The sequence below is a fragment of the Pristis pectinata genome, chromosome 14 (assembly GCF_009764475.1).
Source record: "Pristis pectinata isolate sPriPec2 chromosome 14, sPriPec2.1.pri, whole genome shotgun sequence".
Lineage (NCBI taxonomy): Eukaryota > Metazoa > Chordata > Chondrichthyes > Rhinopristiformes > Pristidae > Pristis > Pristis pectinata.
The window spans coordinates 20,206,945-20,221,447 of record NC_067418.1 but is presented as its reverse complement, the minus strand read 5'-3'; the positions used below and the strand labels follow the sequence as shown (position 1 = coordinate 20,221,447).

Here is a 14,503-nt window from a genome sequence, read left to right as displayed (position 1 = left end):
GTTGAACCAGAAATGTTTCTTCAGTTATTTTGGGTAATTTTTTAAAATAAATTTCTTGTAATGGATGAGCTTCAAATATTGTTATGTTATTATAATTTGAAGTTGCATTTTAAGATATTAATGATTAAATTCTGTGGTAGCTATCAATAGATGTGTTTGTGATTGGCCAGTTTTTTTTCCTGGATTTGCCAAAGGAATCATGAATTACGGTGAAGCTTGTAATGATCCGTAATATTGCACAGTGCATATTTTTATGTAATTATTTAATCTGATACACAACTAATTCTTTATTAAACACAAAATTGAATTCCATGGAGAAATCACAATTCTTGTGCCTCTAGTTCTTCCTTGAAGAAAATTAATGCAAGTACTACTTTCAAGCAGACAATTCAAGAGAAAAGTATTTGGTAACATTTGGATTTGTATATGTCATGTCAGGCCAAGTGCCATTTTCTCAAAGCAGATGAAAAGTTTAATTGACAGTTCTAAGCTATGGCAGAGAGGTGAATATTTACAAGTCTGTGATAATTCAGTTTTAATAATTCCACTTAAAGACTAGCATTTCTGTGATATTCAGAGAAAATCCAGTGTGTACATTTTATATATTAAAAGTGTATCAACATTTAGCTATGGTTTAAAAAGTATGTGAGCAGCATGTTTATTATTTTGTATATACCAGAAAGTGTAAATTAATCAAAGGAATATTCAATAGTACTTTTCCACAATTGCCTCTCATTCTGTCAATATTGCAGGTAGTATGCTGTCAGCTTAGCAGTTCCTTTTGCAATACCATGGCTTGTTCAATGATACAGTATCAATAATGATGCTCAATCATCATTTTAACATCCATTAATCTAGATGTTTTTGTTCCACCCCCTTTGCTTCTTGCTTAAACATGTACCCTAACATATCTCTTTAAAAGTTTCTTATTGTTAGGGCATAATGTCAAGCTTTGCAAAAATGATACTGACATGATTAACTGGATTTGGTGTTGTGCAATGAACCAGATTTGATTAGGGAGCTTAAGGTAAAACAAACCTTAAGAGACAGTGATCATAATATGATAGAATTCACCCTGCAGTTTGAGAGGGAAGAGCTAAAATCAGATGTATCGGTATTATAGTTGACAAAAGGTGACTACAGGGGCATGAGAGAGGAGCTGATCAAAGTTGATTGGAAGGGGACCCTAGCAGGGATGACAGTGGAGCAGCAATGGCAGGAGTTTCTGAGAGTAATTCGGAAGACACAGGATCATTTCATCCCAAAGAAGAAGCATTCTAAAGGGAGGATGAGGCAACCTTGGCTGACAAGGGAAGTCAAAGACAACATAAAATCAAAAGAGAGGGCATACAATATTGCAAAAACTAGTGGGAAGCTAGAGGACTGAGAAGCTTTGAAAAAGGCAACTAAAAAAGCAATAAGGGGAAAAAGATTAAATGTGAATGTAAGCTAGTCAATAATATAAAAGAGGATACCAGAAGTTTTTTCAGATATATAAAGAGTAAAAGAGTGGGCATTGAACCGCTGGAAAATGATGCTGGAGAAGTAGTAATGGGGAGCAAAAAAATGGCGGACAAACTGGATAAGTATTTTGTATCAGCCTTCACTGTAGAAGACACCAGCAACGTGCCAGAAATTTGAAAGAGTCGGGACAAAGTGAGTGTAGGTGCTATTACTAAGGAGAAGGTGCTTGGGAAGCTGAAAGGTCTGAAGCAGATAAGTCACCTGGACCAGATAGACTACACCCCAGGGTCTGAACAAGGTAGCTGAAGAGGTTGCGGAGGCATTTGTGGTGACCTTTCAAGAATCACTAGAGTCAGAAATGGTTCCAGAGGACTGGAAAATCACATGTCACAAGCAAAAGACAGGAAATTATACGCTGATTAGCCTGACTTGGTGGTTGGTGAGATGTTGGAGTCCATTATTAAGGGTGAGGTTTCAGGGTCCTTGGAAGCACATGATAAAATAGGCCGAAGTCAGCATGGTTTCCATAAGGGGAGATCTTGCCTGACAAATCTGTTGGAATTCTTTGAGGAAGTAACAGGCAGGATAGACAAAGGAGAGTCAGTGGATGTTGTTTACTTGGATTTTCACAAGGTGCCGCACATGAAGCTGCTAAACAAGATAGGAGCTCGTGGTATTAAAGGAAAGGTACTAGCATAGATAGAAGATTGGTGGACTGGCAGAGAGCAAAGAGTGGGAATAAAGGGGACCTTTCTGGTTGGCTGGTGGTGACTAGTGGTGTTCCTCGGGTCGGTGTTGGGTCCACTCCTTTTCATCTTGTATGTTAATGATCTGGAAGATGGAATTGATGGCTTTGTAGCCAAGTTTGCAGATGATACAAAGATAGGTGGAGGTGTAGGTAGTGTTGAGGAATCAGGGAGTCTGCAGAAGGACTTGGACAAATTGGGAGAATGGGCAAAGAAGTGGCAGATGGAATGCAGCGTAGGGAAGTGTATGGTCATGCACTTTGGTAGAAGGAATAAAGGTGTAGACTATTTTCTAAATGGGGAGAGAATTCAGAAATTGGAGGTACAAAGGAACTTGGGAGTCCTAGTGCAGGATTCCCTAAAGGCTAACTTGTATGTTGAGGAAGGCAAATGCAATGTTAGCATTCATTTCGAGAAAACTAGGATATAAAAGCAAGGATGTAATGCTAAGGCTTTTAAGGCATTGATCAGACCACATTTGGAGTATTGAGAGGTTTTGGGCCCCATATCTAAGGAAAGATGTGCTGGTGTTGGAGAGGGTCCAGAGGAGGTTTATAAGAATGATCCCCGGGTGAAAAGGCTAACATATGAGGAGCGTTTGCACCTGTACTCGCTGGAGTTTAGAAGGATGAGAAAGGGATGTCATTGACACCTACCAAATATTGAACGGCATGGATAGAGTGGCCGTGGAGAAGATATTTCCAGTAGTAGGAGAGCCTAGGACCAGATGGCACAGCCTCAAAATAAAAGGACATCCCTTTAGAACTGATATGAGGAGGAATTTCTTTATCCAGAGGGTGATGAATCTGTGGAATACATTGCCACAGATGGTTGTGGAGGCCAAGTCGTTGGGTATATTTAAAGTGGAAGTTGATAGGTTCTTGGTTAATCAGGGTATCAAAGGTTTTGGGGAGAAGGCAGGAGAATGGGGCTGAGAGGGAAAAATAAATCGGCCATGATTGAATGGCAGAGCAAACTTGATGGTCTGAATGGCCTAATTCTGCTATGTCTTCTGGTCTTACTAAAGAGTACTGTAGATGACCTGAGGGCAATGTAAAAGGTTATTTTGTAAAAGTGTCAGAAGTATGGGGTGCTGCATTTTAGGAGGAAAAGTGAGAGCAAGTAAATTAAATAAAACTTCAAACCTGGTGGTGCAGCAGGGAGATTTTAGGATTCAGATACCCATCTTAAAATATGGGAAAATTAATGCTATCTTAAAATGGGGAGTTAGAGGTTTTATAAATGGTGCATTGACTAATGATTAAATATTGGTTAACCACAATCTATCTGGTGGAATGTTTAAAATTCGAAGCTTCATTTTTGTTGGTTGATCTCTTTGGCACAAACGTGGATTTCAGAGTTTCAGGTTTGCTGTGATTTTAACCTTTGTTGACCTAAAAATTGGCAGTAAAATTAGTGCAAAGGGAACATGGAAAGATAAGGGATGATGTTGTAAAGCAAATAGTTTCATGCAAGACTCCCTTTTAGCATGTCCTATCTGATTCTGCTGTTAACAGTATCGTACTACATTTTAAGTATGACAGTAGTTCACTTGTATAAGAAAATAGCAAATGTGTTGATTGTAATCTGACTTGGAAAAGTTTTTTTTTAAATGACACCTATGCCAACAGATCTATTTTTGATATTTATAAACTACATTGAATCAATGTGGGGTATTGCTTCCCAAGCCCTTGCCCAATATTCTTCCCCCCGGCCCCCATGCACAAAATTTAACAGTAATGTGGTTTCAGACAGAGAAATGTTGCAGGCATTTGTAGCAAGTAGTTCTGAGTGGGTTTAGTGATTTTGCCACCCCAGAAATTTGCACTTCATTATTGTCGCATACCGTGATAAAATTAATTTTGGCCATGACTCCTTGTGAAAATATGATTGTTGCTGCAAACAGAATGTTGGGTTGTCTAGGTGATTAGGAGAACAATTAGAATGGTTTTATGGTGCTTGTTCTGGCTGATCTAATGTTTTTTTTCCCATGTGGTGAATGGATGTGATGTTTTTGCATGCTCAGAATTTAGTTTGTATATTGATACAATTCATCATGATAATTGCAGTTATCTCAGCCAGTATCTAATTTTTTTCCTTGCCTTTGGCATTATTAGTTTTGACACTGTGGGCATAAGCTTGTAAACAAAACCTTTTAACATGTTTTCAATTGAAGTTAGTGCTTTAAGATTGCTTTTGAATTGTGCAAGATATAGCCACAGGGAAATAACAGCTGTAAGTAACTGAAGGGAAAAATAGCCCATAACAATTGAACACTTTATAAGTTTTGACAACCTAATATTTCTAATTATTTATTTAAAGTAATAATCTATAACTATAATTGATTTTAATAGACAAAAACGAATGGCTGAGGAAAACACTTCATCCCCTCCCAAGAAACAGCCACCAGCACAAAAACGGGATACCAGGCAGATCTACAATCCACCTAGTGGCAAATACAGTGGTAATCTTGGTAACTTCTCTTATGGTAAGCATTGTGAAGCAAATTGTAGATTTGGGTGAATTTCCTCTGATCATCACCCACAATAATATAATGGTTGGAGCTGAGAAGTTTCTCATCCCAGCTTTGTTGCAGTGAGGAAAATACCAGAGAGGACATCATGCTCCACCCTTGGGAAGGAAAGGCCCAAATTCACCACTTGGAAACTGGATATAAGCAGCATTTATTAGATTTGGGATCTAGTTATCTCCCCTGAATTTGTTCATGTCCCAGGTAAAGGAAGGACATAACTTGAAAATGAGTCTATTCTTAGGAGGTGGCGGAGCAGGGAATTTGTGACTTTGGAGGAGTTCATTTGGGAAGCAGGGAGTATGATGGGATCAGTATAATTTTCAATCTGGAGACGTTTAGTTCTGTAGATTTTTATACTTTGCTCATTTTACAAGTAGATACCTATATAATTGAAACTGTGCATCTTTAAAGTCATTAAAATTGCAAGAGAATATGAAAATACTAAGAAAGTAATTTTCTTTCTTTACAGAACAAAGAGGTGGTTTTCGTGGAGGCAGAGGTCGAGGCTGGGGTGGACGAGGAAATCGTAGCAGGGGACGCCTCTATTAGAAATAAATGTTCCTTCACCATTGCGTGTTGTGCAGTAGTTACTGTGTACTATATTCTTGGGATTGCTACAGAGCACCTGCAAGAACTGCGAGTAGCCTTCCAAAGAGAATTCTGTATTTAAGCAAACCTAATTTCTAAAAGATACTTTGTACAATTCAATCTTTGTTTATATTTCGGTATGTGAAGCTGTTTCTTCCAAATCCACACCCTTATTCTAAAAGTACTTTTTAATTTCCTTTTTAGTGTGTACTACTCCGCAGATATTTGCAGTTATAGATTGGAAGAAATGTTCAAAACATAAAGCAGCAGTGTTTGACATTCCAAAGTCCATCTTTCTAAGGCACTATGGTAACATCAAAATATAGTAGAAAACATTCGCGTTCAGTGCTCATTTGATGCAATCAAATGATGCATTCACATGGTTGTGTCCCAGCAAGGTGGTGTGTAACCAGATTGAGGTCACACTTAAAACTGTACTTTTGTGATCCATGACTAAATGTAGGAACTTCCAAGATATTCTGGCATACTTTCCAAATAAAAATGTGCTACCAGAAGAAGTGGCATTACTATAAAACTTGTGTTCACTAAAATACCACAACAGGTAATTCAAAATTTTGGATCTGATACTTTCCCAATTGAAATGCTTGTTGAACGTTTTAATCCTATTCAACAGGCTCCTACAAAGACAGAGCAGATAAGTAATGTTTCTCTGGGCCTAAGTGGCATTTTACAAAAAAAAACTCAAATGGGTCTTGATTCCCCATTTTTTTCGCCGATGTTTTATCAGTGCCCATTAATTTTCCAGTGGAGACTAGGGGGTTTAATTGTCAAAATTGCAGACAGAAATGCACATACTTATATAGTGGTCTATTAATGTACAGTATTTTAGTGGGGTCCGGAAATTTGAAGCTCTGAAGCTGCAACTGAATTTCAACTCGATTTGTCCCATTCAGTAAACAAAAGACACTATTCCTATGGATGAATATCAGGTTATTTGTTGTGATAAACTTGTGATATGTGCAGTATTTATGTAATTTGTTCCCTCTTTATGGTCTGTACAGATTTACTGAGAGTGTTGTAGAGTTGAAGTACTGCATTCAAAGAATAATTGTAGTTGAGAGAATTTGTTTGATTCCATAACTTGTCTGCATTTTGGCTTTGATTCCCTACTTCATTGTCCATCTCCATGGCCAGTCTTGATATCAAATATTATCTCATTGTGCCTTTGCAGTGTACAATGGGCTTCATTTTGATGTCAGAAGACAACTGTAATAGAGATTTTCTGAACTATATCCATCACTTCCCAAGTTTGTATTCCTGCCCTCAATAAACCAGTAGTTAACAACTTGTACGTGTTAATGTTTCAGCTGGTCATCTTCTAAATTTAAAACTTATTTTGAAGATTTGAATCTACGTTGAGAAATTGTTTACTGTATGACTGCAAGTACTTGTGAACAAACTGTTACCCAGCAGTGATTTGATCCTTATTAATATATTTCTATTGGAACTTTAAAATGTATTAAGTAGAACTTACTTCAATGCTAGATTAGATGTACATTTTTAGGAATCATGTAGACTCGATCACAATATTATGATTCCAGTTAAAATGCTGAAGAAATACTACTTGCACCAGTACCGCTGAACAACCCATACTGGCCTTGAAATATGCCTGTTCTGGATTACTGCAGAAATTATCTGGTAATATATTTATTCCTCTGTGCTGAAATTTGGGAAGGTGTCTTCATTGAATATACAAACTGTTTTGAGGCTACAGTGGAAATGTTAAATGTTGATAAAATTTGAATAATGAACTAATATCAGAAATGACAGAAACAAAAATCTTGGGAGTACTGTTCAGATAAATATTTTAGTGTTTTTTTTAATACAAAATGCGAATGTTAAGTATTTCAGAATATTTGAGCAATGCTAATCTGTTTGGATTGCTGTTTAACTACCAAGATCTTAAATTTACCATTGTGCAAATCGATATATTAAGGTGTATTTTGGAAGCTTGCTTTTGGAGGTTAATGAATACTTGTGCAGTGAATGTCGGCATGCAGTGAATATTGGCATGCACAATGTTTATATATTCACTTTTTGACATCCAGTCTTTGTACAGTCTTTCCTTGGTGGAAGCTAATTAATGCAGTAACTATGAAGGGAAAGATGATTTTTCTCTTTCTTTTGTTATACAGTTGAATCTATTTCTTTATTTTGTCTTTGGTCTGCAATATAACAGTGCCAGAGCACCTTTTAAGCTGTGCAAAACATTCTGCTTGTCCTTGTATTGTGCAGAAAGATTTATTTCAATACTTGGATTTAAAATCTCAAACTTATTTAGAAAAGCTGTAACTGTGCATGTGACTTTTATAAGGGTGTCTGTACATATTTGAGGGAATGCTTTTTGTAGGTGTTTGCTGGTTTTATCAATGTCATTGCAGCTTCTGTTGAGAAATGCAACAAAGTTTGCAGCAGCATTTTCTTTCAGTAGAAGGAAATGCAATCCCACCCTTTTTGGAATATATGTTTTATATGGTAATGGTGCACACTGAATAATATTTTTATATTGTGCATCTATAATCAGTTAGTAAACAATGATGAAAAATAGCTACATGGTCAACAGATTTTCAATAACTTGGCATAACCAATATCTATTGAAGAGATTTAAATATTTTTATAGGGCTATTAATTTCAATCTTGTGTACAGTTGGGCAGTTTTTTTTTCAGATTTTTTTTAAAACAAGTTTTGAGAGAACCATTGAGAGTGGCAGGGATTGCACGAACTCGTGGTCTGGTAGATCTCAAAAATTAATGTGTAATTAAGAATATCAACATTAAATATTTGAGTATGCAGCATCAAAATTTAGTCATTGACACTAGCTAAATGGAAATGAAGTTTGCTTGCTTAGCTGCGTAATAGCCCTGGAATTCAAAATTGTGTATGTGCACTGGGAGGGGAAACATAATTTATAGATGTGAGGATCGATTTGTTAAAATGGTGTTAAAATGTTGATACATAACTGAAACTGTATTAGAAGTTTGGAGAGCAAATTGTTCCCTTTGTAATTTTCAAAAATATATTGGCAGTGAATCTGCTCGTCAGGAATTAATGTTTCTTGCCTACTTTTTTGTTCTTGTTCTATTTAACTTTCAATTTATTTAAAAATACCTACCAGACTGTCTTGTGTTAAATCTTGTTATGCCCTTTCAGTACCTTTTTTAGAATGGCAGTGGATGAGTGACATAATTTACCCGCACAAAGTATGACCTTCTGGTTGTACCTTTTTTTATTATGAAAGCAGAAATGTTGAATGTAAACATGATTGATGGAAGAATCATCTTGGATTTCTGGACAAAGCAAGAGTCCTGTGTGATTTAAGGATATTTGAATTATTTGTTCTTTCTGCTTGGTTAAGTTGCAACCATGACCGAAGGATAGCTTGTTCCCTACTATTGAGGGCTTTATTGGAATATCCCAAGCCAGAAGTGATTTGGCAATTCACCATTCCCAATAACATTTTGAAATGTTAATGCATATGATGTCCCTTTTTTTTCAGCTTCTGAGATCTGTGAAGGAGTGGAGAGGGCAACTCCAAAGATTTAGGATCTAGTTCTATAATTGTTTAATTAGGGGTAAAACTTTGAAGTTACTTGTTCATTGCTAACTAATGCAGTCTCTTAAACGATTCCAGAGTTTCGCCTTTTTGTTTTTTTTTAAAAAAGGCAAAACTCTGGGGAAAATGTTACCTTTTCTTCCTTTCAAAGCAGGAAAAGCAAGATTTTACTGTTTTTCCTCTTCGTACGTTTGGCACTTGATATCGGCATTGTGGCTGTTGGAACTGACGTTTAATGTTTTAATGTTTTCCTTGGGTGGGTTATTAACAGGAGTTTATTTCAACAGGACTTTATCACCTTAACTTTCATGTATTACTTTCCTGCTTATTTACCATTTTGCCTAGTGGGATATGGGCATCACTGGGAAGGCCATTTATTGCTGATGCATGATGGCCTTTAAAAAGATGATAGTGAACATCTGCCTAGACCCATTATAGTCTACCTGGTGAAGATATTCCCAAAGGTCTGTTGGTTATGGATTTTGATGCCAACTATTTTGTTAAATGGCAGTTACATTTTAAGATCGGAATGGTGTGACTTGGGGAACCTAGAGATGGTGGCATTCTCAAAAATATTTTCCAAGCTATTAGTTTTATGAATACTCCACTCATTTTGGTCAGATGAAAAATTTATTTAAATAATCAATTTTGTAAGTTGGGAAAATAGTAGGCCCAACCCCAAATCCTGCAGGAATCTACTTGCCTTGCAGCACATCTTAAGTCAGGCAAACACCTGTGTGGCTATTTGCACAATCGATGACACCATGTATTCCCACCATCTTGTATTTTTCCTTTACTTGGAGATGAGAGTAGTTATGGAAGTTAACACATACGAAAATTCAAAACTCAGATTTTCATTTTCGTTACGTGTGCTAATAGCAAAACATTTTTCATAGCAGTTCACTGCATGGGTCAACATGATCTTAAAAATACCTGTTGTTTTGCACCTTCCTTGCGATTTTCCCTGAACCTCCACACCTGATTGACCATTTATCAGCAGCCTTTTTCAATGTCTGGTCTTGCCTCAGATTTCAGTTCAAAACTGTCAAGGAGCTTGGTCAGGTATAATCTTCCCATCCTGAACCAATACTCACTGTTGTTTATCATATTATTACTGCTCAGATTTTCTTTGATTTTTTTACAATTGAATTGAAGGAAAACTAATAAGTTTCTAATTTTGAACAGGATCTGCTTGCAATCTCCTGGCATCTCTTCAACATTGGGTTATTTTCTGTTTCAATACCTCAAGTGTCCTGAGTTTCCCCTGGATGGCATTGTCATTGGGCTTTACCATTGGCTTGATTAGTATCTCATTTCCTATATGGAATTGTTCATTTTACCTTTTTTTTTCCAGGATGAAACATTACACGTCTTGTAGAAAATCATTGTTTTCCTGTTTATCATTTTACAGCCTGTTGTATATTTTAGTTCTCACTTTGCTATTAAAGTTCTCTTTCTCCTACAATTTTTTTTTCCTTCTGAATTTTTTAAAATTCTGTATTTTGTGTATTAATCCCAATAAATGCCTTTCATTTCCTTCCTTTGGAAGATGTAGTCTTTCCTCATTTGTTTATTCAATTCATTTTTATAGAACAGTACAGCACAGGAATAGGCCCTTAGGCCCATGATGTCTGCCTGCATGTACGTGGTCTATATCCCTCCATGTGCCTGGCTACATGCCTCTTAAACATTGCTATTGTATCTGCTTCTACCATTTCCCCTGGCTGTGCATTCCAGGCATCTACCACTCTGTGTCCAAAAAAAAAGCTGCCTTGTAAATCTCCATCAAATTTTTCCCTTTCACCTTAAAGGTATGTCCTCTAGTATTTGACAGCTCCATATTGGGGGGGGAAGGCTCTGACGATCTATCTATGTCTCATAATTTTTATGTACTTCGATCAGGTGGTCCCTCAGCCTCCGACATTAGAGAAAACAATCCAAGTTTAGCCAAGTTCTTTTTAGCTAATACTCTCCAATCCAGACGTCATCTTGGTGAATCTATTCTGCACCCTTTCCAAAGCATCCACATCCTTCCTGTAATGCTGCGACCAGAACTGCATACAGTACTCCAAATGTGGCCTGACCCAAAGTTTCTGTTCATACTTGTACTTGTTGATCATTTATATCAACATTGTTCCCTAAAGGGGAGAAATTGATTGAATCACTAAAATGGAGGTTTCAACATGTGTGTAGCAATTACAAACAAGAGGTCCAGGCATAATAAAAGTGAAAATATAGGAAAATCTCTTGGAAAAAGTTTGCAATTAGGAGTAGGTAGTCCAAAAACTTCCAAAGTAGATGAAAGTGAAGAGATATTTAAGGACAAGTGGATAGGTATAAGAAATGGATGTAATGTGCAAATTCCAAAAAGGTGCCAAAAATTCTGCTATGACAATTGGGAGAGATTATACACACCATCTATTTACAATTGTGCATTTTACACTCTGATAAATTTGAGTGAACAATTCATATTCTTTAAAGTAAGTCAATGCACTAGTAATTACTTCAATATAATCATGAAATACGTTCAAAGAATCATTGATGACATGACTTTTTAGTTTGTACAAGGTTGCTTTGACTTAAGATTTCATAAGTTTATTCCATTGAAGCCAATGTGAACAGGACAGGAAACAATTGTAAATTATCTGTAGTTTGCTGTCTTAGTTAAAAATAGTTCAGAATTTTGAGTTTTAAATCTGGTAGAAAGAAAATGTGTTTGTGTAGGAAATACAAGAATTTAAAGTAGTTGTTCCATGGTTGATAGTTACATATTGTGTGGAGTTTAATCTTCTGTGCAATGTGCAGTTGAATTACTTGTGTACAATGAACTATCCAGGTATCTCTTAATATATTAAAATTGTGTCTGTACACATTCACTCTACAGAATTTGTCATTTTATCAACGTTTGCCATAACTCCATGTTTATGATGGAGATTGCTGTTGCAAATAAGTCCCATTGTAATTACAGGTGCTTGACACTGGTGGTGATAAAATATCATGGAGTTACATCTTGGCTTCTCCTCCAGAGAAACTCATCTGTTCCAAACAGCTTTCCCACTCTTCCAAACTTGGTGTTTTTTAGTTAAGCAAGCAAAAGATCAAAATATATATTTCAAGAAAAAATTACATTCAGATACTCTGGTCCAGTTAGCCCCCACTTTAGTTGAAGACAGAACTCGTTTTTGACTCTTCATATTCAATAGACTATTATCACAGTATACTGTTTATGCTGGTGTATAAAGTATTCTGCATTCACAAGATTTTCAGAATGTCTGTTGATTGCTATGCAATTCTTATGTTCAGATTAAAATGTAATTTCCTGTTCAACCATTTTTTGTTCAAAAATTTCCAAGACCTCCAACTGTAGTTTGGTGTAATGTACTTTGGAACCAAAAATTAAACAGCATCTGCGGCTACTCTCCACTACTTCCTATAATGGTGCTATAATTCTGTGCTCTTTTAGTCCAAATCCTTCTCTGTTCAAATGTCTAAACTCACCTCAATGTTAGGTTTTACCAGACCACATGTCACAGATGGTATGCACAGCAACCTTCCCACTTATCTGCCCTGACTCTGCTAAACCTTGAACTTATCCCTGGACCCTTGTTCCCACTCCTCCCTGCTCCCATCTTTTATCACCATTTTAATACTAGTACCCTAAACTGGATGTGGGGTCTTGCAGTTAGAATAAATAGAAAGATGTAAATTGGTTCTTTTCACAGACAATGGAATTTTGGAATAGGTTACTAGCTTGTGTGATTTACTTTTTCTGTAGCCAGAGAAATGGACCAATTCTTAGCTGGTAACTAAGTTGTACCTTAAAAAGGTAAGTCACTTAACAGCTAATATTAGCATTGTCTATCTGATTTCCTGGACTGATTCTGATTGTTGGGATTAGAAAATAGACACAAAATTGCCAGAGATCAATACAGAGAGTAAGTGCACACCTTAATCTTTCAACTGATCAAAAAATGTCATCATGGATATGGGTATGTAAAGTGACAGTGATATTTGATAAACCTGGCTGAATATTTTGACTGTTGACTAAAAGAATAGATGTGAATGGCTATAGATGCTACCTATACAGCCTTCCAGAAGATTTTTTAATAAAATCCCTGTTTTGATCTAGCGATTAAATGATCCCTAATCTGTCCTGCTGCTGAGGCATTATAACTGATATCTTGCAGGCATCTGTGTTGGGAATGGAGTTATTCATTAATCATGCAATATACAGTCACATGCAAATTATGGGTGGGACTGTAACTGGTGTAAATGGAATCACTAATTTACAGAACACTTAATAGGTGTACCAACCTGACGACTGCAGCAAATGAAATTCAATGTAGGTAAATTTGAGTGATTCATTTCAAATCTGAAAACAACACTTTTTAAATTATTAAAGAAAAACTAGATCGGGTGGAGCTCCAAAGGGACGTTATAATGTGTGATCATTAGAATTTCAAAAATGTATGAAGAAACAAATCGGGCTGAAGTAGGGAAGTTGGCCCCTCAAACCTGCTCCTCCATACAATAAAATCATGGGTGATCTTATTGTAATCTCAACTCTGAAAATCTTTCGCCCTCTTATTAAGAACCAATCTAACTTTTAAAAAATTTCATATACAGGCAACTCCCATATTACTTTTTTTTCCACAAATTCTGTAAGTAATTCGTATTTTGGGTAGGGAATCTGTGATTTCTGTACAGGTGTATTTCTGTTACCTGAACAACTGTTGTGCAGATGTCACCTGTATTCTAAATGCAGTGACCTTTGTGGAAGAGTTCTCCAAAGAATCATTACCCTCAAAGTTCACTTCATCTGCAAAATAGGTGCTCAGTTGTTTTTAAGTAGTGACTTCCTAGAGGATGTACAACTCCCTACATATCCACGCTATTAAGCCCCATCAGGATACAAGCCGAGCCTATCTTGTTTTACAAAGATTTGTGGTAGGCCTGAGGATTGCTAGTATCTGAAAATTTCCTAAAGGATGACCAAAACAAATTTCTAAAGAGGGAGAAGATAAGCTATGATAGTAAACTAGCTAATAATATAAAAACTAAGAACTGAAGGTATAGAAAAAGGAATAGAGTCCTGAAGGTAAATGTTGGTCGTTCAGGATGAAACTGGGGAATTTAATGATGGTTACCAGAATCGGCAGGGATTATAAATATTTATTTTGGATTAGTCTTCACAGTAGGAGATGCTGGGCATCCTAATAGATGATCAAGGGGTTAAAGGGAGGAAGAAGCTTAAACAATGTCCATTATTAGAGGAAAAGAAACTAGCAAACTAATGAGGCTAAAGACTGACAAGTCCCCTGGAAATGACTGCAAACTGGGGTTTTAAAGGAAGTGGCTACAGAGATACTGAATGAAAATAAAACTGCACATGTTGGAAATCTAAAATAAAAACACAAAATGTTAGAACTATGCAGCAGGTTAGACCACATCTCCGAGAACAAAAACTGTTAACATTTCAGGTTGAAGACCCTTCATCCGATACTGGATGAGTTGGTTGTAATCAGCCAAAAATTCCTGGATTCTGGAGATGGTAGGATTGGAAAACTGCAATTTAAAGGAGAGATAAAAGCAAGAAA

The 14,503-nt window shown here is 36.4% G+C and overlaps 1 protein-coding gene across 1 annotated transcript in view; it reads left to right on the top strand.

Moving 5' to 3' along the window:
* The window catches only part of api5 (apoptosis inhibitor 5), a 38,859-nt gene extending 26,537 nt beyond the window's left edge, over positions 1–12,322 (top strand). Inside the window, exons 13-14 of the mRNA XM_052029235.1 lie at positions 4,565–4,698; positions 5,213–12,322. Coding sequence (XP_051885195.1) covers positions 4,565–4,698; positions 5,213–5,292 — 214 coding nt within the window. The 3' untranslated portion in view covers positions 5,293–12,322. The remainder of the gene's footprint in view (positions 1–4,564; positions 4,699–5,212) is intronic.
* Positions 12,323–14,503: the final 2,181 nt, after the last annotated feature.